General features: G+C 44.4%; 10 protein-coding genes across 19 annotated transcripts; 5 read left to right on the top strand and 5 right to left on the bottom strand.

Annotated features, from left to right (window-relative positions):
- Positions 1-109: 109 nt before the first annotated feature.
- On the top strand, positions 110-625 carry LOC6607988. The gene is made up of 2 exons (XM_002032700.2): positions 110-152; positions 216-625. Exons 1-2 carry the CDS (start codon positions 128-130, stop codon positions 593-595), a joined length of 405 nt encoding a protein of 134 aa, XP_002032736.1. The 5' UTR covers positions 110-127; the 3' UTR covers positions 596-625.
- A 503-nt stretch (positions 626-1,128) lies between these two features.
- Positions 1,129-11,385, top strand: LOC6607985 (ell-associated factor Eaf). 2 transcript variants are annotated; one of them, XM_032715179.1, is made up of 8 exons: positions 1,129-1,220; positions 1,901-2,732; positions 2,795-2,887; positions 8,825-8,963; positions 9,023-9,228; positions 9,351-9,438; positions 9,493-9,946; positions 10,008-11,385. In XM_032715179.1, the coding sequence occupies exons 2-8, from the start codon at positions 2,606-2,608 to the stop codon at positions 10,410-10,412; spliced, it is 1,512 nt and encodes a 503-aa protein (XP_032571070.1). In that variant the 5' UTR covers positions 1,129-1,220; positions 1,901-2,605; the 3' UTR covers positions 10,413-11,385. The 2 variants fall into 2 exon arrangements, with proteins under 2 accessions (XP_032571070.1, XP_002032733.1); XM_002032697.2 differs by lacking the exon at positions 1,129-1,220 and adding an exon at positions 1,245-1,829.
- On the bottom strand, positions 4,464-4,934 carry LOC116800408. The gene is made up of 2 exons (XM_032715182.1): positions 4,846-4,934; positions 4,464-4,796 (listed from the first exon to the last, which is right to left on the bottom strand). Exons 1-2 carry the CDS (start codon positions 4,868-4,870, stop codon positions 4,573-4,575), a joined length of 249 nt encoding a protein of 82 aa, XP_032571073.1. The 5' UTR covers positions 4,871-4,934; the 3' UTR covers positions 4,464-4,572.
- LOC116800407 (leucine-rich repeat extensin-like protein 3) lies at positions 5,025-6,122 on the bottom strand. The gene is made up of 2 exons (XM_032715180.1): positions 6,079-6,122; positions 5,025-6,000 (listed from the first exon to the last, which is right to left on the bottom strand). Exons 1-2 carry the CDS (start codon positions 6,113-6,115, stop codon positions 5,174-5,176), a joined length of 864 nt encoding a protein of 287 aa, XP_032571071.1. The 5' UTR covers positions 6,116-6,122; the 3' UTR covers positions 5,025-5,173.
- On the bottom strand, positions 6,527-7,035 carry LOC6607987. The gene is made up of 2 exons (XM_032715181.1): positions 6,986-7,035; positions 6,527-6,934 (listed from the first exon to the last, which is right to left on the bottom strand). Exons 1-2 carry the CDS (start codon positions 7,008-7,010, stop codon positions 6,543-6,545), a joined length of 417 nt encoding a protein of 138 aa, XP_032571072.1. The 5' UTR covers positions 7,011-7,035; the 3' UTR covers positions 6,527-6,542.
- Positions 7,316-8,355, bottom strand: LOC6607986. The gene is made up of 2 exons (XM_002032698.2): positions 8,039-8,355; positions 7,316-7,974 (listed from the first exon to the last, which is right to left on the bottom strand). The coding sequence occupies exons 1-2, from the start codon at positions 8,160-8,162 to the stop codon at positions 7,388-7,390; spliced, it is 711 nt and encodes a 236-aa protein (XP_002032734.2). The 5' UTR covers positions 8,163-8,355; the 3' UTR covers positions 7,316-7,387.
- Positions 11,386-12,914: 1,529 nt separating the features above from the next.
- Positions 12,915-14,326, top strand: LOC6607984 (lactoylglutathione lyase). The gene is made up of 5 exons (XM_002032696.2): positions 12,915-13,080; positions 13,152-13,288; positions 13,359-13,445; positions 13,912-14,025; positions 14,084-14,326. The coding sequence occupies exons 1-5, from the start codon at positions 13,009-13,011 to the stop codon at positions 14,202-14,204; spliced, it is 531 nt and encodes a 176-aa protein (XP_002032732.1). The 5' UTR covers positions 12,915-13,008; the 3' UTR covers positions 14,205-14,326.
- Positions 14,327-14,421: 95 nt separating this feature from the next.
- Positions 14,422-16,989, top strand: LOC6607983 (gustatory receptor for sugar taste 43a). 8 transcript variants are annotated; one of them, XM_032717023.1, is made up of 9 exons: positions 14,422-14,873; positions 14,936-14,990; positions 15,356-15,488; positions 15,555-15,717; positions 15,818-15,961; positions 16,017-16,148; positions 16,215-16,293; positions 16,352-16,703; positions 16,766-16,989. In XM_032717023.1, the coding sequence occupies exons 1-9, from the start codon at positions 14,720-14,722 to the stop codon at positions 16,826-16,828; spliced, it is 1,275 nt and encodes a 424-aa protein (XP_032572914.1). In that variant the 5' UTR covers positions 14,422-14,719; the 3' UTR covers positions 16,829-16,989. The 8 variants fall into 8 exon arrangements, with proteins under 8 accessions (XP_032572914.1, XP_032572913.1, XP_032572911.1 ...); XM_032717022.1 differs by having other exon boundaries at positions 16,017-16,293; XM_032717020.1 differs by having other exon boundaries at positions 15,344-15,488; positions 16,017-16,293.
- On the bottom strand, positions 16,831-20,461 carry LOC6607982 (putative pre-mRNA-splicing factor ATP-dependent RNA helicase PRP1). 2 transcript variants are annotated; one of them, XM_002032694.2, is made up of 7 exons: positions 20,302-20,458; positions 19,454-20,247; positions 18,663-19,136; positions 18,334-18,597; positions 17,649-17,771; positions 17,234-17,587; positions 16,831-17,175 (listed from the first exon to the last, which is right to left on the bottom strand). In XM_002032694.2, the coding sequence occupies exons 1-7, from the start codon at positions 20,352-20,354 to the stop codon at positions 17,048-17,050; spliced, it is 2,190 nt and encodes a 729-aa protein (XP_002032730.1). In that variant the 5' UTR covers positions 20,355-20,458; the 3' UTR covers positions 16,831-17,047. The 2 variants fall into 2 exon arrangements, with proteins under 2 accessions (XP_002032730.1, XP_032572907.1); XM_032717016.1 differs by lacking the exons at positions 16,831-17,175; positions 17,234-17,587; positions 17,649-17,771 and adding an exon at positions 17,784-17,880 and having other exon boundaries at positions 20,302-20,461.
- A 295-nt stretch (positions 20,462-20,756) lies between these two features.
- LOC6607981 (kinesin-like protein costa) lies at positions 20,757-25,418 on the top strand. The gene is made up of 4 exons (XM_002032693.2): positions 20,757-21,551; positions 21,611-22,322; positions 22,378-22,796; positions 22,861-25,418. Exons 1-4 carry the CDS (start codon positions 20,906-20,908, stop codon positions 24,681-24,683), a joined length of 3,600 nt encoding a protein of 1,199 aa, XP_002032729.2. The 5' UTR covers positions 20,757-20,905; the 3' UTR covers positions 24,684-25,418.
- Positions 25,419-26,516: the final 1,098 nt, after the last annotated feature.

Below are 26,516 nucleotides of genomic sequence, written 5' to 3'. Positions count from 1 at the left end.
TGCTTTAAGTGTACTTTTCCTTAGGTATGACCAATTAAGGCCATGTCTGACTAATAGATTCATTATATTCGCTATATAAGCGCGGGCATGCAAAGATCAAATCCGAGTATTATCGCCAGATTCAAAAATGCGACTTTTTCCAGTTTACTTTGGTAAGTTCGAGTTGCTTCATTTAGAAACCCACTTTATACCCAATTGAATTCCTCATTCCTCAGCTATAATCTTCCTGTTTCAATATGAAGTCTGCTCCATATCGGATACTATGAAAACCGAACTACGATCCTGGTTTGGAAACATAAAGCAGCTGCAAAATCCGGTAACGCTCAACACCCTGAAAAAGCTGTGCGTTGTGGAAGTGATGCGGGGCAGCAAACATCGGATAAATGTTGGCAATATCGACATTTCGAATAAGAATACTTTGGAAAACTTCATCAAGCTGCCGAGCATTAAAATGCCGAACATTACAATTGTCATCGTGGAAGATGAGTTGTCCAAGAGGGCGAGAAGCGGGAGTCAGTACAAGGAACGGGAAATGGAGAAACTAGTTTCACATTTTAAGGAATGTATACTTGCAAAACTTAAGGCACTATCTTAGTTACAAGATAAAATTATCTTCTGAAAGAAATTTTTTGTTTTTGTAGTTTATAAAATTGCAAAAACTACTAAAAGGGGGGATTTTCCAGTTAAAGTTTTTGTATAGTTTAAAATAAATTATAGGTTTGGATCTTTTTGTACAATTATCTATATTAAGACTAAATCAGTTTCACTTAGATTCTTCCTTAGATCTAGAGTTAATGTGAACTTCCAAAAAATATATGCGGTTCCAAAATTATAAAATATAATAAAGGTTTTGATCGGACCATTCTGAAAGATATTTAATTCAACGGCTCTAAATTCATTGTACTGTTCTTTATATAAATATGTGAAAATATATAGGTTAGTTACTAAATTAAATTTGCAGGTTATTTTAAAGAGTATCCATGAACAGAAAGTTTTGAAAATCTTTAACTGAAATTTGATCACGTGGTTTGAGTGCTGGCTAAGAGCGCAGCGAAGTGCTCAACCACGAATTAGAAACCGTTTTTCGGCAACGGTCACTCTGTTTTCGATAGAAATAACTTTTCTTCGCAGGACTGGTATTTTTGGCATTTCCCAGCAGTGCGGCCGCATTGAATTGTTAAAAAGTAAAAAGAGAAGCAACAGCGTGAGGTGTAAATAATGTAAGACAATGCAATATAGTAAAGTCGAGCAGCAATTTTAATATGTTTGTGCTCGAATCAAGTGCGATTGGTGCGCCGGAAAAGCGATTGGCATTTCGCAGGTCGCAACGCAGTTGTGGAAAACGCAGCACACCCACACACAGCCAGAGTGCAGACACATATTGACTGATGATTTTCGTCTACGTTTCAATTCGATTTTCGGAAATTTCACCTTCGCGTTGCTGTTTTTCGGCTATTTCAAACTTGTTTTCAGCTGTGCACGGCCCCTCCGCCCCCCGTCCCGCGTCCCGACCCCTTTTCGTTCCGCTGGCAGCCGCTCACTTTTTGACTTGCTTACGTATTACGTTCGCGTGCCAATTCGCAGTGCAAAGCGTGCATTACAAACGCAAAATCTCGCATAATTCCACGCACATTACCCGTCCATCGCCTTCCAGTTGTCCCGCGCTCTCCCGTCATTTTCGTGTGGAAATCGTGTGACGCTAAGAATAACACGGATCGGTGAAAAGCGCAGGAAAAGCCAACCAAATGTGTGTCAAAGAGCAGCAGCAGCAAGCAGCAGGTGTAAATGCAGTGTTCTAAAGCGCTGCAATGCTCCGTGCGTGTGTGTGTGTATGTGTGTCGCAAACATATGGCAGCAAATAAATATTAATCGCAGTTGATATTTTCGCCATACTCCGCAGATTGAAGATTCACGCTAAGGCCAAGCTAGGTGTACCAAGTGCGCCAAGCAATCCCGTGGAGAACCATTTCCAATGTCAAATGTAACAACCAAAACACACCAGCCGCCCTGAGGAAGCAGAAGAAAGTGTTCCGAGGTCAACCCACCACCACCATCACCACCCCCCGATTTGTTATCATTTCGTTTTCGTTTACTTTTTAACCCTCCGCTCGAGAACGTGGTTTCTTTTGCGACGTGCAATACTCTGTGGCAGAAGTCTTGCACCGTTCCAAAAGAGAGCAGCACGTGGAGCGACGAGCACGGCCGTACAATACCCAAGTCCGTGGCCACCAAGCTCCAGCGTCTCAAGGCCAAGGCGTCTGCGAGCCAGCACTACGGCGGCACATATCGAAAGTCCTCGTCCGCAGCGGCAGCGTACAACGGCAACCACAGCGAGGGCAGCGACAGGAGATCATCCTCTGCGCTCCACGGCGGACAGAGCCATCAACGCGGTGGCGCCGCCGAGGAGCCCCAATTTGCTTTGGCGGATGTGGCCGAGAAGTCATATCAAAGCAACAGCAGCAGCAGCAGCCACCTCAACCACAATAACAATTATCAAAAGTCAAACCACACCAGTGCCAATTACAACCAACACTCCAACAACAGCAACCACCCACAAAGCACCACCACCAACCTGCCTTATCAGCCCAACAGCAATACCAACACGATGATGATGACCAAACAGAAGAATTCGCTGGCCGAGCGCCTCAACATCGGCGAGGAGGCGCGGGAACTGAAGCTGGGCGCCACCTTCAACCCGAAGAACACCTCGACCGCCTTTCACACTATCAAATGTAAGTGCTGTCCAGGGGACTCCCAGAACTCAGAATTCACCCACAAACGCCTCGTCTTGCAGATGACTTCAAGCCAGCGAGCGTGGACACCAGCCGCATGGCATCTGTGGACGTCGGCTCCAACAATCAAGTTACTGTTACCGTGCCAAATTCAGGTGAGTGCAGTCGAAAAAGTGGTCGGAAACAGCATTGCGTTGAATTTGAAATAGGTCTTTGTGGAGGTAGATTTTCAGCATCATTAAATAAGTATATTTAAACTGGGAGTCTTAATTGAGGGCACAGTTTGAATGTTTCAGAGTTAGTTAGTCAATCAATTCCAAAGCCCAACTTTCTATACCAATGAATTTGTCAAGATATTTTGAACTATGTATTATACTAGTTCATATTTACTAAATAAGCTATACACGTTTAGCGATACTACAATTGTCCGGAATAAGCAAGGTGAAATTTGGTGTGCACCTGCTTGGTCGAATGGTGGAATGTGCATCTCGCCCAGAAGATTCAGCGTGCCAAGTGATTCGGCGTGCTCCAAGCCAAGTTCAGATACACTAGCTCAGAAATATTTACATATTAATACTTCTTATTCCTAAAATCAATTTGACTAAATCCCTTTATAAAGAGAACACAACATGTTCTTATTTTTCAAACGGAAACCAAAGTTTTGATTTACCCTTTCGAACTCGGATAAAATAGGTGTCTGCCTATAGCTTATTGTATGTGGTTAGTTGGATCTGCATCGTCTGTCTGATGACATAATGCAAAATCCATTAGACGAGACGAACCAGTGGCAGTGCCTATTCAACGATACACATTAATGGCTAGCCCTGTGCATTATTTGAATCAAGCAAGAGGAGAAAAGGCCAGCGCTGGAGAGCAAAGACACCAAATTACATCAAGTCAGGAAAAATGCAGCCAAGCGTTCAAGTCTTTCTCCTCGGCCTCTCTATACTGGTATTATTCCGCTATGCTCTTTGTGGCCAGACATTGTCGTCGTCATCGTCATCGTCTGTGGGCCGTCGGCTGTGGTGGGGCTGCTGCTTTGGGCCCCATTGCGGCCGACTTGGCTTGTGTAACGCTTCGTTGATTGCGAGCGCCGAGTCGCCAAAGAGTTTTGACGGCGGCGGTGGTGGCAATGGCGACAATAGCAGCGGAATTTGGTCAAGAGTGGTGGGCCTCTGAAGTGGGTAAGTGCGGTAACTGACCAGTCTCTGCCGCCTCCCTGGGAATCAGACGGGTGCAGCCAAAGGCGCACAATGCTGAACTAGTTTCCAGTTTTGCACCGGCCACAGCCAAGTTCCCGTCCAGCCTATCAATGGAACACTATTGGCGTGCTTCAATAACCATAGCAACAATAACCATATCGTTATTCCGCATATAGTTAGTAATACTTAGTAATCTAAGTAATCCAGCATAGATGTCTCTGGTAGTCGACTTAGTTGAGTCCAGCAGTTTTCTCATAAGTAATACATTGTTACGCTTTGATTCATACTTATTATTCTCTCTTGATATCAAATTAGTGTTTGGAAATCCTAGATTACAATGATAACGCCTATTTTTGTAAGCATTCACAAAATTTCCCCCCCCTATCTCCGTGTCTGAACTTTAAGATGCTAGAAGCTCCGCCCTGTTGGTGACTCAACAGCTTGGATACGGCAATTTGAAACCACGCCAAGGTCATCTCAGACCACACTACATTAAGCCACTAGAGATTCCTGAATAAATACGAGACGATACGATGAAACGAAAGTTTATTGCAAACTGTGTTTGTTGATCTAAGAGAAGTTCCACTCAGTAAAGCTGTCTGTTTAAAAAGAGATGATACACCAGCGCTTTCCTTTGATTATTTGGGCAGGAAGTCTAACCCAGCCTTGAATATTTCAGTTTGCTTGTCCAGGGATGCATTTCCCCGTCGACTGTCCCCGAAAATCTCCATCAATGTTCCCATGTTATAGGTCATCGAAAAGGCCTGCTTGATTTTTTCTGCAGTAGAATTCAGAAGCCTACTTTTGACTTCCGTAAGAAGGGGCAATATGACCAAGGCACTGAAAACCTGCAGGCAGAGCACTATGTTCCTAAATCAGTATGATCTCTGCTCGTTCGCAACGATGCTCACCAACGATTAAAACTCCGATCCGCATTGTAGACTTCTCTCGCTGACGACGGAATCCAGGTTATTAAAGTCAGTTGCAACCACAACCAGACGCCCATAGCGAGTTATACAGTCAGCATGATAATTGCTATTAACGTCCAGGCCAGACTGTGAATATCACGCTACCATAGATGAGCAGCAAGAGGGCAGAGATGAATTGGTGAAATGCGTTTTAGTAGAGTGTCAAAGGGATTCTTGTTTAATACAACGGTTTAATGCACATACTATCTATGCTGACGCCAGATAATCAGCGAATATCAGTATCCACTCATGATCTATTCACTTTGGCCGATTATCCCCACCGATTCGTTCTGGAGATTATGTCACGCAAGGGACACGCTCCGAACCCTAAAATCGATCTGACCTGTGGCGGCTTGTAGATCTTCGGGCAGTAGGGCTTCTGGCAATTCATGGGCGGTGGACAGTAGGGAGGCAGGCAGCTTGCCATCCTGCCCAGGTTTCCGGGAATACACAAGGGTGAAGTGCAGGGACTCGGACAATAGGGTGGCCAGCAGGTCGGTGGGAGCGTACAGCCCGGTTCCTTGCAGGGTGGATAGCAGTCGGGCGGGACGCATTTGGGATCGCAGTGTGGCGATCTGCACGGATAACAGTAGGGTGGTTGACAAATCGTGGGGCAGTGCGGCATATAGCACCAGGGAAAGTAGGAGCCATCGGGGTACTCCAGGCCATCCGAGAGGGCTGACGGGGGCATAAATGGGTCTTCGGTTGTAGTTGTGGTTGTAGTTGTAGTTGTACCGAGTTCCTTTAATGGAGACGACGGAGTTGTTGGTGGTGATGGTGGTGGTGGTGGTGGTGGTGGTGGTGGTGGTGGAGGTGGCGCTGGCGTCGGCGATGGTCTCCGTTTTGGTCGGGAAGGGGGACGGTATGGGGGCGGCCTCGGGCAGAGAAGCTCCACTTTCTTGGCCAATATCTTAAATAGGAAACATCGTCTGGACGATGTTATATGCACCTCTTCCAGGGCTTGTCCCAGCGACGGAACCCATTCGGTTCCGTATTTCCTTCCTGAGTTAGCCTCCGCAATGGCATTTACCAGATCCGCGGTTAGTTTCTTCAGCTTGAGGTGATCCTGCGTCCAACTTTGCTGCGCCCGCAGCAGACCTGCCAAGTGGATACTATTATCTCATATCTCGGAACGGCCCAATTCCATTCCTATTCAAATCCGTATCACAAACTTACATATCATGAACAGCAAAAGCGGGAACTTTTCGTTCATTTCGAGCAACTTGCCAAACTCGCAACTTTTTCACTTACATGGATACTTAAGTAAATTAGTTATTTGCATATTTTTTAAGCAGACCCAAATTGAAATGCTGCGATTTAATCAAATAGGCTACACTCAATATACGTGAGTGAAACACATACAATAACATTGCGAAAAACAGCTGTGTCATTTCTTTAAGCTCAAAAAGTTAGAAATTAGTGGGTTAAATACTACTCATAAAATGCAATTAAAAGGATGAACAAAGCTGCTTATTATCACTAAATGGATTTATGGACTATTTTTAAAAGCCCTATTAATCTGTTATAAACTCCGATCACAAACATTGATTTTTAAGCTTTTTTAAGCAATCAATAAACTTCATAATAGAGCCAATATATTTGGCATTGTACAAAAACGAAAAAATGCACCACTAGCTTTTTTATTCCTCTAAGATATCCAGTAGGTTTATTTTCTTTGTTATGCAGTCTTTAAGAAATCCAATTAGTTTATCTAGTTTCTCTTCTATATTTTGTTTTCTCGATCGCGCTGATAGAGGCAACTTTTCATCCGCAAAGATGATGGTAATGTTTGGAATTTTAATGGTCGGGAGGATTATGTAGTTTTGCACAGTGTTCTTGTTGGCTATCCGAAAGTTGGCGATCTTAGCTGGGAGCTTCTTTGCTTTTTTCATTTCTATGACGCACAGCATTATAAGTGTGTCAATCGTGTCCGAGTCCTGGCGCCCTTTAACGTTCTGGTCGAGCCAGGACTTCAGTTCGTTGATTTTATTCTGCACCGCTCCTATTTCCCATTGAAACAGGTAGAGAATGGCTAGATAATCAAGTCTTACTTTGGTTCTGGATCGAAGCTCCTCGGACTTACCAATGTGTACTGCAAGCCGTCGCATTTTCGATTCTAGCGATAAAGCTCGGATTTTACCATTTATATTCCATGGGACAAATCCATTAGTCAAACTTTACATTACCTGGTCGCCAAAGCAACGAAAAGATCAATATTGGATTTTCATCAGTGGACGGGTGTTAAAGCGCTACCAATGCTATGGAGTACAATTATTGAGGATCCCCATGTCCTGTTCGTATGAACATCATGATCTAGGCTACTATAAGAGCTAGAAACTTGTGATTAGGACTGGACTGGCAGTCCGGAAAACAAAGTCCTAAATGTTCTCTAAAGAATGATTTTCCTGAACTATTAAATGTTCCTGTTTTAATTGAATGAAAAACATTTTAAATTGCATGTGTAATTCGAACTTAGATAGTTCGGTTACGCTTTTATAATATTAAGTTCTTTGATTTTCATGAGGACGCACTTCTTAATGTCCGCATTCAATCCTTTCTCAGTCCTGTTTTCCAATCCCGTTCTGGGGGCAGCTTTGGGATCCTTGGCGTTGCTACGACGTTTGACTATTATGGTCCCGTTGTTAGATTTCTCTTGGTATTTGGCCATCGCCTTTTCATCCTTCACGATGACAACCGTAATCGGTGGCAATTGAATTTCCGGCATGCTGATGTTGTTCGTGATCGTGTTAATATTACTGATGGTTTGTTTGGGCAGAGAAACGTCAAAGCTGGAAGTTTTCCCGTCCTTTCCTGTTTCTGATTTGCAAAGCTTGACCAGTGTGTTCAAGATTTGTCTCCTTTCGTCCTTTTTGGGGCTAGTATTTGCCTTCTTATTTGAATGTGTATTGGATTTCGGGGGTGACGGTTCCGGTTCCGGTGCGGAGCTATCATCGCTGTTGCCATTGAACATTTGGTTAATCATTGTGAACTTATCCTCGAAGTGTTTGTGGATGTTTTCAAAAACAGGTAAAAATGGTTTCGGATTTGAGACATGGAGCACACAGAGCAGCACTATAAATGTCACAAATAGGAATTGTTGTTCGGGTAGTACCATCTTTAGGAACTGCAAACTCACCCAAAGCGATCGTACAAAACCGCATTGTGGGTTGTAAAGAGAGAACTGAATTACCATAATTCCGTCCAATGGCAGAAACATATGGGCGCATCTTGGATTCGCGAAAAAGCCGCGAATAATCCATTGGTACCAGATCACATTTCAATTTAGGCCATAATTGTTTTTAAAAATGTGTGTATTCTGAAAGCGCTATAGTCGTTCTTTAAATGTAGCACTAGTTTTAGTGAGTATTATTATATTTTCTTTTTAAAAACTAACTACCGCCAAAAATCAATATTGTAATATTCAGAAAATGTACATTAAAAATATTTTATCAAAACAAAAAAAAAACAAAAATCCACTTTTTACAGACTCGATAAGCAAACTTACATATGTACAGGAATAATTAATAGTCATTCGTTTTTTTTTTTGTTCAAATAGAAAAATCACCTAGTTTTAAGGTAAATATAAATATATATAAATATATAAATTATATAAATAAATATAATATTTAAATTCGAGTATAAAAACAATCAAAAATGATTTTTTATTGCCAAAAAGAAATGTTACAATATGGTTCCATACTTCCATACATACTCGAATTATTTAAAATTTAAATTTAAAATGCAACAATTAGTTTGCTAGATGTTTTCTTTGAATATATTTATCATGGCTTTTGATACTGATCAGGAATTTATATACTTTATATAGCTGTAAATGTATTTTGCACTGCATTGCAAACTTCTGAATACAAATAATATACCCTCACATCTTTAATGTTTACGATCTATTTTATTTAACTTGCAGAAAGTTCCGGAGTGCCTCATACAGTTTATAAGGGAAATCAGAGAGAGTATGCAAAGGAGTGTTTGATGATCTACGACAAGGAGACGGGCGCCATCACCATTGAAAAGTTAAACCACAATATTCAAGTAAAGAAGACCAGGTAAGTGCTTTAATCTTAGGGAATTTTGAAGCAGCAAGCTTAAACTTACATTCCTGCAGGAATGAAGTCAGCAACAAGTCAGTCCAGCTTCCTGGTCAGAACATGGGCCAGGGTCAGCCCCACAATCAGGGTGCGAACGGAGCGGGACCGGCGCCAACATCAGTACCTGGACAGGGCTCGGGAACGGCACCCAAAATGGAGAATAGCACCATGCGAATCTCAACCAAGACGAAGGTTTCTACCGGCAGCCGTAGAAACAATATTAGTAAGTAGAAAGAGGAAACTGTGTATTACACCACCCTAGGTGTGCAGATAACTTAAAACCAGATAAACGAAACATAAATTAAATAAGTTTGCTCTAATTTTTCTTTATCTTACCATTTTCAGTTGACTTCAAGCCGCGCAATTCGCCAATGCAACAGAACTCACCATCGCGACCAGTGCCAGTCCACCGCAGTCCCCAATCTGCGCCGGCGTAAGTTACTTTTAGCGTCCTCGTTGTCATATAATTAATAGAATTATCTTTCAGTTGGGATGCTAACAATGCACAGCAGACGCTGCCCAGCATTCCCCTGATCACCGACGACGACGACTTTGGTTTGAGAGCGGCCCTGCACAACAGCGGACATGCGAATAGGTCAGGCTCCGCGGCAGGTCAACCGGATTTCGTATCAACGTCCTCGTCCACGCACATTGGCAAGCAGCGGCAGGCTCCTCCGCACGGCCATGGAAAGCGGCAGCAGATGCACCAGCGCCTCAGCCCACCAATGGCTCAGCAACAGCAACAGCATCCATCGAACTATGGGCGTGGTTACAATGGTGGCCACAACCACGCACAACAGCAGCAGCAGCAGCAACGGAACTCGCCGCCGCGGCAGCGTCCTTCTGCCTATGGCCACGACAATACCATGGACGTGGACTCGAGCAGGGAGCATGAACTGACCTCGCAGTCCGTGGCGCAAGCGGCTGCCGCCTTGGAGCAGGTGGGTTGTGATTATGGTTAGGTATGGCGCATTGCTAAGTTGGGGGTTTGTTTTCTTGCAGCAAATTGGAGGTGTACTAAGTGCATCAAGCTCTAGTTCGGAGTCGGATTCCAGCGACAGTGACAGCGGCAGCGACTCGGATGACAGCACAGAGGACGATCGCTCCACGCAGGGCCAGCAGCAGGATCACCAGCAGCAGCCGCATCAGGTCTATCAGAATCACAACCACACACAACAGCAGGTGACGCAGCAGCACCATAATCAGCTGCCCAACCTGGGCCTCGGCTCCATATCACCGGCATATGGCAGCAATCATCAACAGCAGCATCAGCAGCAGATGCTTCAACATCAACAGAAACAGAAGCAACAGTCCGGCATTTATGCGTCCAATGGTGGCTTTCCAAACGATTTCCTACAAAACGATCTGCAGTTGTCGTCAAATTCGTCCGACGATGACGACGACTAGCTGTTTAAAGTTTGATCTTAGTTGCCTTCTTTTGACTAAACCAACGACAACAAGAGCAACAAGAATTATTGATATTTTGTCTATATGCGTGTAATTAATTTGTAATTATTGAGAGGTGATTTTACTTGCTAGTGAAATTTTTTTAAATAAATTCTTATTTCTACACCAAGATATCCACAAAAATATATTAATTAATTTTAAACACTAATTTTAGACCTTCCAAATGTGCTGGTAAACATTGAATTAAATCGAAAAAAGATTAATCAAATCAATCAAAACAAAATCATATACCACAATCTAAACCTATATTTGTCAATGCATATACTCGTTTTTAATACAAACAAATGATTATGTAAAACTTGTTGGAAGACTAATAATAGATCGCACGCAAATAAAACATAGATTTATACTATAAAAAATAACCAAGAGATAAAACGAACGATGTAGAGGATGCAACTGGAGAAATTATTTAGTTTGTAATAAGAATGCTGCAAATCAAGTAAATATTTTTAAGTTTTCCAGAAAAAAGTGACCACTCGGATTTTTGCCATTAATTACGCATTTTAATTTAAGCCCTAAATTCTTATTAATATATTCAGATACCAAAAGCGCAAAGAAACATATTTCAAAAGATATTTTCAAGTGTTATTTTGTTTTCCTGACTTCGCTCATCTTTGTAGTCAAGCTTACTTTTATCGTTGGCGATTTAGTTAATTTAATGAAAAGTAAAAGCTATCTGAGTTTTCGTTTTTTATTAATTTGTTAGCTATATTTATCACGAATGTATTTTTTAGCCCCCTCTCTTTGTTAGTCACATAATTGTGCGGTATGAAGACATTTGTGTTTTTAGCTCATGTTTTATTTGAATTTATTTGTAGTTTTTTAATTAATTTTTAATTTATATTATTACGATTTTGTTATGAGCTTGCAATAGTTAAACGCAACGAAAGAAAATAAATGTGAAACGAAATAACCGGCCTGGTGAAAGCCATTTTTGTTTATATTTGTATTCCCCCCAGAATGTCCAAAGAATTTGTTACACTGGCGAGCAGTAATACTCTACTCACACAAAACACAACTCCTTCCAAAAGTGAGCGTGCACGAAGTCCAGATACACTTACTGAGATAAACACACTATTTGATTTGCCAAGCCAACAATGAATTGTATTTATGAGTACCATCCACGAGAGAAACGACCAATATCTGAGGAAAAGCGAAATGATGATAATACCAATTAGTTTTTGTACATGCAAATGCGCCTAGGATTAAAGGGTTTTTTTGTCTAGAAGGAGTATTTGAGACATTCACCGCCAGCACCAACAACAAATTATTAACAAATCAGCAGCAACTTAACGACAACAAAATGATTGAGATAATCATGAGCACAATATACATATGCAAAGAATCTAGATCTAATTATATAACTAATTCTGTATAGAGTCCGGAAATGCCTAAGATCACAATGAAATCCAGCAAGTAAAATAGTCTAATTGGTAAGCAAATATAAAATATATATTATATACAAACACGCATGTACACGACTTTATACACAAAGCATATAAGAATATTACTTTCAGTTAAATTAGTTATAATACCGACAATTAAACAGTCAACAATCAATTACAAATATTTAAAGCTGCGTTTAATTTCGTTTATTTCGTGGGAATAAAAATAGTAATTATCAGGAAAAATTCGGTTTACTATTATTATAGTACTATCTTTCGATATGGAAATTAGGATTTGTCCGAATTTACCTATTTATTTGTACATTTTGGACAAAAGTTGTAAACAAGAGAGAATGATATATTCGAGTTCACCGACTTTCAAATACCCGTTACTCAGCTAGTGGCAATTTTTTTTTGCCAATCGAAAGCAAATTACAAGACTAAAAAAATTGTGGTCGTGTCAGTTTTGAGCGGTTTGTGGGCGGGAGTGGGCGTGGCAACATGGGTAAACAAACTTGCGTCTTTGCCTCTATAATGCTGAATCTAGCTTTTATGGTTCCTGAGATCTCGACGTTCATACGGACAGACGGACATGCCTAGATCGACTCGGCTATCGATCCTGATCAAGAATATATGTATATAATATAATATATATATAATATAGTCGGAAACGCTTCCTTCTGCATGTTACTTACTTTTCAACGAATCTAGTATAGTATTTTATTCTACGAGTAACGGGTATAATAATGGAAAATAATAGCAAAGAAACAAAAGTTTCGTTGTTTTGAAAGTTCTAATCCATCTTTTTTGGAATTTTAGTAGGAGTGTGTGTGTTTCTTTATTTATTCAATAAGAATGATGTGCAATAAGCACATTTTGTTTTATATACTTGGCACTTTAAAGAGAGAGAATTATTCACAGAAATACATTTCTGGTTTTACACAATAATTCAGGGTAGAGGTGGCTTGATATATTTTATATATGCGAGGGTATTAGTTGGTTCGCAACCCCACCTTACTTTTTGCGCGCTAACAATGCGTGTACTATTTCGCCTCCCGATGGTAAGTATCACCGGGCGAACGAGGGTCACACTGACAATTCCCTCGCGGATTTTTTCAACAGGTGTTGGTTAATTGGCTTAAAGCATCGAAATGGGCGACGTGACAGGACTGAGCAATGCCCAGGCCGACGAGCTGTGCCAGAAGCCGGATTCGTCCACCAAGGTGAGTGGGTCCCAGCCGGGCAGACCGCGCCATCATCATGCAGCACAACTAACCCGCTGTCGGCGGTGCAGGACTTCCTCTTCCAGCAAACCATGTACCGCATCAAGGATCCACGAAAGTCGCTGCCCTTCTACACGGGCGTCCTCGGGATGACCTTGCTGGTGAAACTGGACTTCCCCGAGGCCAAGTTCTCGCTGTACTTTCTGGGGTAAGGTCGATTGCTCCGGCTTATCTTGATGATATTGATACAATGACAATCGCTTTTTTATCTGGCCCAGCTACGAGAAAGCCACCGATGTGCCTAAGGATCCCAAGGAGCGACGAAGCTGGGCGCTGAGCCGCAAGGCCACCATTGAATTGACCCAGTAAGTGGTTTTCCATTTGCATGCAATTGGCAAGGTTCCATTTGAGTAGGCCCTTCTAATGTCATGGCTCTGGGAAAAGGTTATTTGAATAGTAAATAGTGGCGGTACAATTCCAATCTTAATATGGATGTAGATATCATCTACAAAGAGCACTTCCAACAGAAACTCCTCCGCAATCGGATGGAATTTCATTCAAAGGACATGTGGATATTCTATTTTTACATTTCTTAACTCTTTTTTATAGATATGATAGCTCCAACTATAACTCGAGAACTATGTATTTGAACAGACCATGCTAATTTAGTTGCTTCCTGGAATTGTTTACATATAAATTATATTATTTTAAATGTGTATATATATTAATTCGGCCTCTAGTTTTTAATAATAACTTACACCTAAACTAGAGGTCCTTGATTATATAAAGAAAATACGCTGAATTTTACTAACCTTCTGCTCTTTTCCGTAGCAACTGGGGCACTGAGAGGGATCCGGATCAGAATTACCACACCGGGAACACCGATCCACGTGGCTTCGGACACATTGGAGTCATGGTGCCCGACGTGTACGCCGCCTGCCAGCGGTAATTAATGTCAATGGGAAAGTCCAGTCCTTTTTCAAAGACGCAATCTTTCTTGCAGCTTCCAGGAGCTTGGCGTGGACTTTGTGAAGAAGCCCGACGACGGCCGCATGAAGGGACTGGCCTTCATCAAGGACCCCGACGGCTACTGGATTGAGATCTTCAATGCACACTCCGTCTAGTCTGGCTGGCAGATAGATTTACCTTGATTAATTGCGCATCTGCCACTGTTCCTTAATAGCGATCCCCACTGGGCTGGCCCGTCGAGTGGAGTCGCATCAATAAATGCGAAATTGTGTAACAATTGAGCTGTGGACCTCATTCACTCGGGTGCACCTGTCGCAGCTGCCGCAGCTGTCAACGCCGGCCCCAAAATAATTGGCTCCTGCTCCTGTGTACTTTTTCCGGCTTGGTATTTTCACACGCTAATTATTATTTACATCGCGGACAGCCGAGCTTTTTGATAAGAAAATGTGTTACTCACTCGCACATGGGGTGTTTGCCCAGACGGTCTGCGAGGGCCATGTGGTGATGGTGTGGGCGTGGGTGGTGGCCACTAATAATAGTCAAATATGGGAGCGCAGTATTTGTTTCGTGTCGAATATGGCGTTTTGCAATTTAAGGTCCTGTATTTGGCCAACCGAGAACAGTTCTCGTCAGGAGGTCGTACTGCGAGTGTCCCGCGTTCTGAATTACCATGGAGATATCCCAGCCCAGCATAGGCATCTTCTACATCAGCAAAGTGCTGGCCTTGGCTCCATATTATACGGTCCGAAACTCCAAGGGTCGGGTGGAAATCGGTCGCAGCTGGCTCTTCACGGTATACTCGGCCACATTGACGGTGGTCATGGGTGAGTTGGGCATCCAAAGGCGTTGACTTCCTTTTGACTAAGCGCTATCCACATCTGCGTAGTTTTTCTCACCTATCGGGGACTCCTGTTCGATGCCAACTCCGAAATTCCCGTGCGGTAGGTACTTGTTGGAACTTTTGTAGCTTCATCTATGTTTCCTACTTGTAAGATCCCAGTTCTGTGCTGTTCTTTGACTAATCTTTACGTGCTTGTCCCATGCATGGATTTTAAAGTAGTGACACTCGGGGATTGGAATCCTTCACCTTAAGAACCCATATCTCATCAGATATGAATAATCAACATTTTCCTGATAAAAAGGAGGGTGTCATTACTTTAATCCTAATTGTGTGTATACCCTTCTCGATTTTTCTCTATCTAATTATCACCTCTGCTCCCTTCTAAACACATTCGATCTTGACCAATTAATTGCTCTGACAAATTGCAAACAAAACCATCCAACAAATCAAAAGTGCATCTTTTAGAATGAAGTCGGCTACGTCGAAGGTGGTGACGGCCCTGGACGTGTCTGTGGTGGTCATGGCCATTGTATCCGGTGTTTACTGTGGCCTTTTCAGCCTGAACGACACCCTCGAGCTCAACGATCGACTAAACAAGGTGAGATCCATGCAATCGAAGCTCCACCCTCCTTTCATTTGCTATAATCCTGTGACCACACCCCAGATCGATAACACCTTAAATGCCTACTATAACTTTCGAAGAGATCGATGGCGAGCCTTGGGCATGGCTGCCATCTCCCTGGTGGCCATTTCGCTTCTGGTCGGCCTGGATGTAGGGACGTGGATGCGTATTGCCCAGGATATGAACATTGCTCAGTCGGATACGGGTAGATAGCGCTATAATATATCAATTTCTAAGCGACCAAATAAATCTTAAAATGGAAGATATCTATCTTTGAATCCAGCTTTTCATTTTCCTTTCGACAGAGCTCAATGTGCACTGGTACATTCCATTCTACAGTCTCTACTTCATCCTCACGGGATTGCAGGTTAACTTTGCCAACACGGCCTATGGACTAGGAAGGCGCTATGGCCGCCTGAACCGAATGCTTTCGAGCAGCTTTCTCGCAGGTAAGTGGTACTTTTCATTTCCAGGATCTTTGATAAGTTGTGACCCAACCAACAGAGAACAATGCAACCAGTGCCATCAACACGCAAAAGGTTAGCATCGTTAGCGTAAATCGACCAGCGATGCCATCGGCACTCCACGCAAGCCTGACGAAGCTGAAGGGCGAAACCTTGCCCAGTGAATCAGCAGGTGACAAGGGAGCCGCACGCAGTCTAATCCTCAACGTGGAGTTACTCAAATTCGGTTATTTTCCAGCCAAGAACAAGGGATTGCTCCTCAAATCCCTGGCGGACAGTCACGAGTCGCTGGGAAAATGTGTCCACCTCCTGTCCAAGTAAAGTTTTTCCATACCCCATGCTTGCTCGCTTCTTACCCTTTCCGCTTTGACACAGCTCCTTCGGCATTGCGGTTCTCTTCATCCTTGTGTCCTGTCTGCTACATCTTGTGGCTACGGCCTACTTCCTCTTTCTGGAACTGCTCAGCAAGCGGGACAACGGCTACCTGTGGGTGCAGATGCTCTGGATTTGCTTTCACTTCCTGCGACTGCTCATGGTGGTGGAGCCGTGCCACTTGGCTACCCGAGAGTCGCGTAAAACGATCCAGATTGTTTGCGAAATCGAGCGGAAAGTGCACGAACCCATTCTCGCGGAGGCGGTCAAGAAGTTTTGGCAGCAGTTACTCGTCGTAGAAACCGACTTCTCCGCCTGCGGATTGTGCCGCGTGAACCGCACCATTCTGACATCGGTAAGGATTTAGACTACACTTAAATAATATCAATGTGTTATTCCAGTGTTCTCTGCTTGCAGTTTTCATCGGCCATAGCCACCTATCTCGTGATTCTCATTCAGTTTCAACGGACCAATGGCTAAAGTTTTTAGTTATACAAAAAGTGGCTTGTTTTTTATTAACACTATTAACTAAACGGAGTTCTTGCATATTATTGATCTGTTAAAGTGTCTATGTGCTGGAATCAAGTTAGCAAACAATAAAAAGCAAACGGGTTATTTTTCTTGTAACTTGCTAAAATTCACACACTCATATCCATGATTCTTTCTCCATCATATTACACCTAGCCATACTCTGGGGACTTAGAAACCCTTCTGGTACTGCTTGGTCTCCATCCGCTGCTGCAGCAACTCCAGCTGTCGTTTTGCCTCGCACTGGGGGAAGTTGTTTAAGTCATAATATTGGGGCGCCAGACTGCACAACCATTCAGCTATAAAGGAAGGAAATGCTTACAAAAGTGGTCCTGGAATGCGGAAGTTGCTACTCACGTTTCACATCTGTCACCGTGCGAATGTAGTTCTTTGTGGTCAGCACGAACTCATTATAGAGGACCCAATCGGGCTTGTGGTCGAGACACGTCGACGGGTGCAGCTGCACGTTCTGGTTGTCCTTGATGGTCAGATAGTAGCCAGTGCGCTCCAGGTGGGCCACCTGCATGAAGAAGCCCTGCACGAGGGCCTTTCGGATGTTTACATAGTAGTCCTTCGAGGTGAATTCCGTGCTCGTGCGCCGTAAGCTGAAGCGGTCCATGATCCTAGCCAGCTGCTGGCGCACGTTATCCGCACTCTTTAGTGAGCGGAAGTTTATGAAGTTCTCGTAGCACCAGTTTGGATCCTCACTGTCTGAAAGCAGCATACGTCTTTCTGTTTCCATTTCGAGTACAGGTTGGTTTAGTCTACTTACTTTGCTTAAAGGCGTGATAGACATTGAGCAAGGTCAGGTGGTCTCCGTCAATGTGGGCTAATCGCATCTTGGCCTCATCGGCAGCTTTCTTCGCCTCGTTGGGACGAACGAAGCATTGTGGAACTTTGGCACGTTTGAATTGGTTTGGTTTCGATTAAGCGCAAGTTCAAAACAATTTTTAACATAAACAAATAGATTGTGCTTACATTTTGTCAGCTAGGCAATCTAGAGGCTTGATTCAAAGATTGATTGCATTTGTGAGTTGCAAGTGCGTTCGCGGAACATTAAAAGATGAAAACACTATCTACTTGGGCATATTTCCCACATCAATCCATTCAAATAATGGACTTGGACTTTTAAACGCATGTGCAACTTTTTTTTCGAGTTGAATGCAAAGAACAAATAAATTGAAAAACTTTTTCCTTTGCATTGTTTCTTAAGAAATTACATAAATTCTTACAAGAATATCAAAAATTCTTCCCCAAAAGCTCAGACTTTCAATTTATAATGAAGAAATGAATCACGGCTGCCACTTGAACGGAAGCAAATGCGAGTATGCATCCGCACAAATCAAAATTAGGTACAAGTCTTACGCACTTAAAAAATGAAAAGTGGCAGCCGTGAAAGTATAATTGCGACCCCTAACTTATCGAAGACAGTTTCTTAGATTTGTGTTTTTTCTCACCCGACAACATGGCCGTTATGGAAAGTATTTCATTAGAGCAGTTGTGTTGGCAGCTGGCGATCAGCATCTTGGCCAGCTGCGGATCCAAAGGGAACTCGGACATAACGGCGCCCAGGTCCGTAAGATTGCCGTCATCATCCAGGGCGGCCAGATAGTTGAGCAACTCCAGGGCACGCATCAAGGTCTCTGGAGCAGGGGGGTCCATGAAATCGAAATGCACCAGATCGTCGATGCCCAACTTCTTGAGCTGCAGAACCACAGTGCCTGCTCAAAAATAAGAAACATGGTATTAGGAATCGATTAGTACTTCTAGGGGATCTAGGCATTACCCAAATTGGAGCGCAGGATTTCGGGGTAGGTGTTGTCCTGCATTTCGTTCTTAAACGCCTTTTCCGTGTACAGACGGAAACACTTGCCAGGACGCGTACGTCCAGCACGACCGGATCTCTGCTGCGCAGACGCTTTCGAAATGGGGGAGACGAGAAGACTCTCCACTCGAATGCGAGGGTTGTACACCTTTTGCTTGGCGAAGCCTGGATCGATCACGAACACCACTCCGTCAATGGTCAGTGAGGTTTCGGCGATGTTGGTGGACACCACGACCTTGCGTCCGATGGCGCCATTGGCATTTGGCGGTGGGGCCGGCTCGAAGATGCGCTGCTGCAAATTGGGCGGCAGCGTCGAGTACAGGGGAATGCATTTCAGCTCTCCAATTTCAGAGCCCAAATTGTCGATCTCGCGCTTAATGCGCTTGCAAGCCTCCTCAATCTCCTCCTGGCCCGTGAGGAACATTAGGATATCACCTAGAGTTGCAAAATAAAATTGGGATTTAGTTTACAATGGAATAAGTGTATGCAGGTATTTCTGGCATTGAATAGGATCATATTCAAACACTTGAATGATTACAATCCCATCGAAGCAAATACGAAGCATAAATATTATTGAAACTTAAGAACTGCCCTTCGGCATTCGGAAAATTTATCTTTTGCCTGGCACTTTTGCACTGTAAACAGATGATCGATAAATGCACACACTCTTGAGATTATTTGAATTATAGTTACTGTTTTGCTTGTAAGAAGCTATTAAATGAACTTCAAGCGCAACCCATGCACCAACTTACCCTCAATTTCCTCGCACATGTGTATCTGGATGACCGTGCGAATAGCAGCCTCTAGGTAATCCCTTTCTGGTTCGGGCGTGTAGAAGATCTCCACGGGATGTGTGCGACCGGGCACTTTCATGAGCGGTGCGTTGTCAAAATACTGCTGGAACTTGCCGGCGTCCAGTGTGGCGGACATGACCACCAGCTTAAGGTCGCTGCGCTGACGGATGACCTCCTTGAGCACGCCCATTAGAATGTCAGTGGCCAATGTCCGCTCGTGAGCCTCGTCAAGCAGAATGACCTGGTACTGGTCCAGCATGGGATCAGACATGGCCTCGCGCAACAACATACCGTCGGTCATGTACTTGAGCAGCGTCTTGGCCGTGGAGCAGTCCTCGAAACGGATGGAGTACCCGACCTCTTCGCCCAGTTTCACGTCCATCTCCTCCGAAACGCGCTGGGCCACGGACATGGCGGCAACTCGACGTGGCTGTGTGCAGGAGACTCCCTTGCGCCCCTTGGACACTGCGAAGTCCACACACCACTGCGGAATCTGTGTCGTCTTGCCGGAGCCCGTCTCGCCCACCAGCACAATGCACTGGTGCAAGCTGAGGAGCCGCATGAAGTCCGCCTGGTACTCGAACACGGGCAGCGCAATGCGCTTCTTGTAGAGATTCTGGTACCGTTGCGAGTACGGCGTGTTGGTCAGCGGGTTAATCGTGGGCGGCTGCTTGTTGGGCACGAATCCGCCCAGGATCTGGGCCACTGTGCCGGCAGCGGCTGCCGCCGACGAGGAGGACGCCTCCGGGTCCCTGGTGAGAAAGGAGCGTTACACTACTGACATATGCTGGCGCTGGCACACTTACTTCTTCGCCTTGGTGCCGTAGGTCTCCCCCACTTCGATTCGACGCTTGGACATGCTGATTTATGGTGATTACTGCACTCAATTCTCAAAACAAAGCGTTTAGCACAAAAAAAACACGCGCTCAGTGAGACCTTTAGCATATACCGACCATGCTGATCGCAACTTTTAAAATACCAAAGTTTACTTTCTGTGTATACTATAAAAATCCATGGTTAGCAAAGATCACAACCAACAGCACGGCAGAAAATTTGGTATTTTTGCAGTTCAAGCTCAAGCGTTTGGTTGAGGATCTATCTTTGGGTATCGGTTTAACTCAATTTTCCTAAAGTTTGAAGAATAGTTGTGAGCTCACAAGCTTAAAATTGACATTCGAAAGCAATTTGATTGGAAAATGCTTTTGATTTATACAGCAACGAACTATTTGTTACATGGATTCGGTATCTTCGGCTTGTGTTGGCGCTCTAGCTGCGGCCACACTATCACATTGTATCGATTCGGAGGGAGCTGAATTTTTGCACGTATTTGAAAGCGCAAAGATGCGAAACAAAGCGCAGGATATCGAATGAAAGAGCTCCTCCGAGACCAGGACTAGTTGCCTAACCACCATGGAAATACCCATTCAGGTAGCGGTGCGCATCTTCCCGCATAGAGAGCTCAAGGACTTGTTGAGGAGCTTCGGCCCCGCAGAGCCCGAAAAGGATGTGCAGGCAGAGGATGAGGGGGCGGACTCCAAGGACTCCGCGGCTCAAGTTCCGGCGGCTGAGAAGGACAATCCGGCAGAGACGGACCCAAACGGGAATGCTGAGCAGGACAGTGCGACCGATTCGAAGACAATTCCAGATGCCAATGGCAACGACAGTGGCCACAAGGATTACCCGGACTCCGCATATTGCGTTCAGGCTATTCCCATCAGCGCTTCGGCCCTGGGATTGCCCAGTGCCCTGCCAGGCGGAGATCCCATGGACAGCATTGCGGCTGGACTGATCCAAGTGGGTCCCCACACGGTTCCGGTCACCCACGCCCTGCCCAGCAGCAGCTCCCAGGAGCAAGTGTATCACCAGACGGTCTTTCCGCTCATCACCCTGTTTCTGGAAGGCTTCGACGCATCTGTAGTCACCTATGGTCAGCGGGGCCAGGGCAAAAGCTACACGCTCTACGGAAACGTCCAGGACCCCACTTTGACGGATTCCACCGAAGGAGTCGTCCAACTTTGTGTCCGTGACATTTTCTCGCACATATCGTTGCACCCAGGTGAGTTTACTAAAAGGATCTTATAAGCATAGTCATCCAATTTCCATTTTCACTTTAAGAACGCACCTATGCCATTAACGTGGGATTCGTGGAAATTTTCGGAGGTGAAGTCTGTGACTTGTTGGGCATGGGAAACATACACTGCACCAACGTAGAAGCCGTCCTCCACTGGCTGCAGGTGGGTCTGTCGGCCCGCCAATCGTTGCCAGCGCACACCCTGTTCACGCTTACCCTGGAGCAGCAGTGGGTGTCTAAGGAGGGGCTTTTGCAGCACCGCTTGTCCACGGCCAGTTTCTCGGATCTCTGCGGCACAGAGCGATGTGGCGACCAGCCACCTGGACGACCTCGCGATGCTGGCCTGTGTATGCTGGAGCAGGTGATCAGCACTCTCACAGATCCAGGCCTCATGTACGGGGTTAATGGCAACATTCCGTACGGTCAGACTACGCTCACCACTCTCTTGAAGGACTCTTTCGGCGGACGGGCTCAGACGCTCGTGATCCTGTGCGTGTCATCGCTGGAAGAGCACTTTCCCGAAACTCTGGGCAACCTGCAGTTCGCCTTTAAGGTGCAGTGCGTACGTAATTTTGTAATTATGAACACCTACTCCGACGACAACACCATGATCGTTCAGCCGGCTGAGCCTGTGCCCGTATCCAATTCCTCTGCTGGACCTTTGGCACAGGCGGGACCAGGTGACAACTTTGGCCTACAATTCGCAGCGAGCCAATGGTTCAAACTAGTTACCAACGCCGAGGGGTTATTTTCCAAGTAAGTGTACACATTATTTCGGATGTGGGTCTTTTGACGACAAAGACATTTATAGGCTAATTGACTCCAAGCTGATTTCTGAAGTGGAGAAGGAGCAAATCGAGGAGTGGCTCTTCCTTAAGCAGGAGTGCGAGGAGTGTCTCAGCTCAACAGAGGCTATGCGTCAGCAAAAACAGTTGGTTCCCATTCTGGAGGCTGAGGAGCCCGAGGACTTGAACTCAGACGCAGCCAATTCGGAGTCGCCAAACTCCGACAACGAAAACGACACAGACAATGAGTCGCATCGGCCCGATCTGGACGACAAGATGGAAAGTCTAATGGAAGAGTTTCGCGACAAAACAGACGCTCTTATCCTTGAAAAACACGCTGATTATCTATCCAAGCATCCGAAGGCGGTTATGCAAAGCCAAGACCGCGAAAATGAGCCACAGCCGCCAGAAGAAAATGGCGATGATCGCAAAGTCAGCATCGGCAGTAAGTCTTTTGCCTTGAATAACCTTTTTTTATATAGTAACATTTTGGTTTCTTCCTCCAACAGGTCGCAGGAGAAGTGTTCAGCCAGGTGCTAGCTTAAGTACTGCAGAGCTCGCCATGCTTAATCGGGTAGCTTCCCAGCAGCCGTCTCCGCCCATCGATCCTGAGTCGGTCGTCGATCCTCTGGAAAGTTCTTCGGGCGAAGGACTTCGTCAAGCAGCTCTCGCAGCGGCCGCTGCCACAGCTCCAACTGAACAGCTGCAGAAAAAATTACGCAAACTGGTCGCCGAGATCGAGGGCAAGCAGCGACAGTTACGTGAAATCGAAGAGACAATCCAGGTGAAACAAAACATAATCGCCGAATTGGTCAAGAACAGCGATACACGCAGCCATGCAAAGCAAAAGTTTCACAAGAAACGGGCCAAACTGGAGGCCGAGTGCGACAAGGCCAAGAAGCAGCTAGGTAAGGCGCTAGTTCAAGGCCGGGATCAGTCGGAGATTGAGCGATGGACCACGATAATCGGACATCTCGAGCGTCGACTAGAGGACCTGAGCTCCATGAAGCATATTGCGGGTGAGAGCGGACAGAAGGTAAAGAAGCTACAGCAATCGGTGGGCGAGTCGCGAAAGCAGGCCGATGATTTAGAGAAAAAGCTTCGAAAGGAATGTAAGCTGCGCACCCAGATGGAGGCGGAGCTGGCCAAACTTCGAGAATCCAGGGAGACTGGCAAAGAGCTAGTTAAGGCGCAAGGTTCTCCCGAGCAACAAGGCCGCCAGTTAAAGGCAGTGCAGGCTAGGATTACGCACCTTAATCACATTTTACGCGAGAAGTCCGATAACCTGGAGGAGCAGCCGGGACCAGAGCAGCAGGAGAGCTTGCGTCATGAGATCCGCAACTTGCGCGGCACTCGTGACTTGTTGTTGGAAGAGCGCTGTCATTTGGACCGCAAACTTAAGCGGGACAAGGTGCTGACGCAAAAGGAGGAGCGCAAGCTGCTCGAGTGCGATGAGGCCATCGAGGCCATAGATGCGGCCATAGAATTCAAGAACGAGATGATCACGGGCCACCGCTCCATCGACACGAGCGAGCGAATCCAGCGGGAGAAGGGAGAACAGATGCTGATGGCCCGCCTAAATCGTCTCTCAACGGAGGAGATGCGAACCCTTCTGTACAAATACTTCACCAAGGTTATCGATTTGCGCGACTCCTCACGAAAGCTGGAGCTGCAGCTGGTGCAGTTGGAACGCGAGCGGGATGCCTGGGAGTGGAAGGAGCGCGTTCTGTCCAATGCCGTGCGCCAGGCTAGACTGGAGGGCGAACGGAATGCGGTGCTGCTGCAGCGCCAGCACGAAATGAAACTCACTTTGATGCTGCGTCACATGGCGGAGGAAACGTCGGCCAGCTCGGCCAGCTACGGAGATCGAGCTTTGGCCCCGGCCTGTGGCGCCTCGCCGGTGCAGGCCAGTAGTGATTTCGACTACGATCATTTCTACAAAGGTGGCGGCAATCCAAGCAAGGCACTGATCAAAGCGCCAAAGCCGATGCCCACCGGCTCGGCGCTAGACAAATACAAGGACAAAGAGCAACGCAGCGGGCGCAACATCTTTGCCAAGTTCCATGTGCTCACCAGGTACGCGTCCGCTGCTGCAGCAGGCAGCTCAGGCTCCACGGCCGAGGAATCCACGGCGCTGATTGAGTCAACCACCACGGCCACGGCAACCACTACGTCTACAACCACCACCGGAGCCGTAGGAAAAGTGAAGGAGAAGGCCCTGGTCAGCTTCAGGCCGGAGCAGCTGAAGCGACTGATGCCAGCGCCGACGGCCACGAAAGTGACGCGTCAGAAGAACAAGATAATTATCCAGGACGCAAGTCGTCGAAACTAAATACGAATTTAACCATTTTCTAGGACGATATTATAAGGATAAGCCAAATAGCCATATACAATTAATAGCCATGAGTTGAAATCCAGCCACTTTAATAATTAAGGCGACAATATTAAAAAATGCTTAAAAATGTATAACAGCTAGATTACTCCCATATAATTGCATACATTTTAATCAATAGTCCAACATATATACCAGCTTGAATTTATTAGTTTACTGCTTGTCGTTTAAGTTATTAAAGTGACTGGAGTTCGACATTTTTTTAAGTGTGAGACAAGAGCTCAGATCCTGGCAACAAGAACTGAACAAGTCTCGTCCACAGTCATGACACAAATAGACTCCAACACATGGTTCTCATTCTGGCTCTTTACCTGGGGAGCATTTATTTTAGAAACCCTCACTCGTACATACACCTAGCATATGGAAGTAACTATCCTCATGAGATTCAACCGTAAAGACTTGACCTGCTACTTAAGATACTCGCAAGACAAACCGTACACAAAACTCGCTCAAAGTGTTGACCTAAGTCTCCGCACTGTTTAACTTGTACATAACAATAATTGTTAGGTAACCACTTAATTTTAATTGATTTTTTTTAGTTTTAGCTTAGTTGTAAACACTATTGTGTCTTCCCTCGAATTTTAATTGACATTACAACTGTAATAATTGTAATGCATTTTTGTGTTCTTTATATTACTTTTATTGAAATAGAGATTCAGTATGATATCAGTAAAATTGTAACTTCTGTTAAGACTCATTAATATTCAATTAGGACATGTTGAAGGCTCTTTGACGACTCTTTTACGACTGCTTTGTACTTGGTCTTGAAGAGTCCAAGCTAGCCAAATGCAATCCGTCTGCGCCGGCAGAGACGTTGCTTTGCTCTTATGTACTTAACTTTGGCAGCGAGAGCGCCGCTGTCTAAGAGAGTCATGTGCACATAAAGATCGAGCAGTCGCGCATGCTAATTATGCTGACTCTGCACTTCTGGTCTGAATAGCATTCTTGTGTGGTCAGATTGCTGAGCACTCAAGATATGCCTGGGAACTGAAAAGTCTTACATAAACATTGTTGCAAAAGTGCTACAATGTGATTGTTCCCAATGTTCTGATTTGATACAGTGCTTATTCGATATGTGTGCACATTACATCTCCCTCCTTTTGGAAAATAACGTAATTTTATGAAGTTATTTTATAATTAAAAATTTTTATATATATATATATATTTTTTTTTTTTTTTTTTTTTTTTTTTTTTTTTTTTTTTTTTTTTTTTAGGAAGTAATTTTAATGTTAAGGAAATTTAAGGAACATTCTGTACAAACATACGTGTTCTTGGGGTTTTTTTTTTTTGTGTTTTTTTTTTTTCAAATTTTTAGTTTATAATCGTTCAACCATCAAAGATGATAAAAGAAAAATGTTTTCTTACATTCAATGCACTTATGTGGGGGTTAACTCTTTTCTCTATATATATATATTTTTTTTTTTTTTTTGCTGGTGGCCACCATATTTTTTTTTTTTTTTTTTTTTTTTTTTTTTTTTTTTTTTAAGAACTAAACAATTTTAACCTATCCTTATGTACCGTTTGTGGTTTTTTCTTATCATTTGATATTACTATATTATCCCTTTCTTCAATCTTTACTACCGTATATGGTCCAGTATATTTGAAATCTAATTTATGTCCGGTTTCGTTTTTTAATAACACCTTATCTCCTATTGATATACTTATATCGTTTAATTTTAAGTCATATAATTCTTTATTCTTTTTCTTCTGTTCTTCGAGCATAATTCTTGCTCTGTTATATGCTTCTTCTAACCTATATTTACTTTCTTTAGC

Source organism: Drosophila sechellia, chromosome 2R, assembly GCF_004382195.2.
Source record: "Drosophila sechellia strain sech25 chromosome 2R, ASM438219v1, whole genome shotgun sequence".
Lineage (NCBI taxonomy): Eukaryota > Metazoa > Arthropoda > Insecta > Diptera > Drosophilidae > Drosophila > Drosophila sechellia.
Note: the sequence above shows the minus strand (reverse complement) of the source record. Positions and strands in the feature narration are given on the sequence as shown.

Bases quoted from the DNA above. Each gene is read 5' to 3' on its own strand.
- LOC6607981 (XM_002032693.2), top strand. From the start codon at position 20,906: ATGGAAATACCCATTCAGGTAGCGGTGCGCATCTTCCCGCATAGAGAG. The intron at 21,552-21,610 runs GTGAGTTTACTA...TTTCACTTTAAG, and splicing joins GCACATATCGTTGCACCCAG to AACGCACCTATGCCATTAAC. The intron at 22,323-22,377 runs GTAAGTGTACAC...AGACATTTATAG, and splicing joins GCCGAGGGGTTATTTTCCAA to GCTAATTGACTCCAAGCTGA.
- LOC6607985 (XM_032715179.1), top strand. From the start codon at position 2,606: ATGATGATGACCAAACAGAAGAATTCGCTGGCCGAGCGCCTCAACATC. The intron at 2,888-8,824 runs GTGAGTGCAGTC...TTTAACTTGCAG, and splicing joins TGTTACCGTGCCAAATTCAG to AAAGTTCCGGAGTGCCTCAT. The intron at 9,947-10,007 runs GTGGGTTGTGAT...GTTTTCTTGCAG, and splicing joins CGGCTGCCGCCTTGGAGCAG to CAAATTGGAGGTGTACTAAG.
- LOC6607982 (XM_002032694.2), bottom strand. From the start codon at position 20,354: ATGTCCAAGCGTCGAATCGAAGTGGGGGAGACCTACGGCACCAAGGCG. The intron at 20,248-20,301 runs GTAAGTGTGCCA...CTTTCTCACCAG, and splicing joins TACGGCACCAAGGCGAAGAA to GGACCCGGAGGCGTCCTCCT. The intron at 17,772-18,333 runs GTGAGAAAAAAC...AACGTGCCAAAG, and splicing joins CATAACGGCCATGTTGTCGG to TTCCACAATGCTTCGTTCGT.
- LOC6607988 (XM_002032700.2), top strand. From the start codon at position 128: ATGCGACTTTTTCCAGTTTACTTTG. The intron at 153-215 runs GTAAGTTCGAGT...CTCATTCCTCAG, and splicing joins ACTTTTTCCAGTTTACTTTG to CTATAATCTTCCTGTTTCAA.
- LOC6607986 (XM_002032698.2), bottom strand. From the start codon at position 8,162: ATGGATTATTCGCGGCTTTTTCGCGAATCCAAGATGCGCCCATATGTT. The intron at 7,975-8,038 runs GTGAGTTTGCAG...TGACATTTATAG, and splicing joins GTTTTGTACGATCGCTTTGG to TGCTGCTCTGTGTGCTCCAT.
- LOC116800407 (XM_032715180.1), bottom strand. From the start codon at position 6,115: ATGAACGAAAAGTTCCCGCTTTTGCTGTTCATGATAT. The intron at 6,001-6,078 runs GTAAGTTTGTGA...TCCACTTGGCAG, and splicing joins GCTTTTGCTGTTCATGATAT to GTCTGCTGCGGGCGCAGCAA.
- LOC6607984 (XM_002032696.2), top strand. From the start codon at position 13,009: ATGGGCGACGTGACAGGACTGAGCAATGCCCAGGCCGACGAGCTGTGC. The intron at 13,081-13,151 runs GTGAGTGGGTCC...TCGGCGGTGCAG, and splicing joins AGCCGGATTCGTCCACCAAG to GACTTCCTCTTCCAGCAAAC. The intron at 14,026-14,083 runs GTAATTAATGTC...TCTTTCTTGCAG, and splicing joins GTGTACGCCGCCTGCCAGCG to CTTCCAGGAGCTTGGCGTGG.
- LOC6607987 (XM_032715181.1), bottom strand. From the start codon at position 7,010: ATGCGACGGCTTGCAGTACACATTG. The intron at 6,935-6,985 runs GTAAGTCCGAGG...TTGATTATCTAG, and splicing joins ACGGCTTGCAGTACACATTG to CCATTCTCTACCTGTTTCAA.
- LOC116800408 (XM_032715182.1), bottom strand. From the start codon at position 4,870: ATGCGGATCGGAGTTTTAATCGTTG. The intron at 4,797-4,845 runs GTGAGCATCGTT...TTAGGAACATAG, and splicing joins GATCGGAGTTTTAATCGTTG to TGCTCTGCCTGCAGGTTTTC.
- LOC6607983 (XM_032717018.1), top strand. From the start codon at position 14,720: ATGGAGATATCCCAGCCCAGCATAGGCATCTTCTACATCAGCAAAGTG. The intron at 15,718-15,817 runs GTAGATAGCGCT...TCCTTTCGACAG, and splicing joins CATTGCTCAGTCGGATACGG to AGCTCAATGTGCACTGGTAC. The intron at 15,962-16,016 runs GTAAGTGGTACT...CCCAACCAACAG, and splicing joins TTCGAGCAGCTTTCTCGCAG to AGAACAATGCAACCAGTGCC.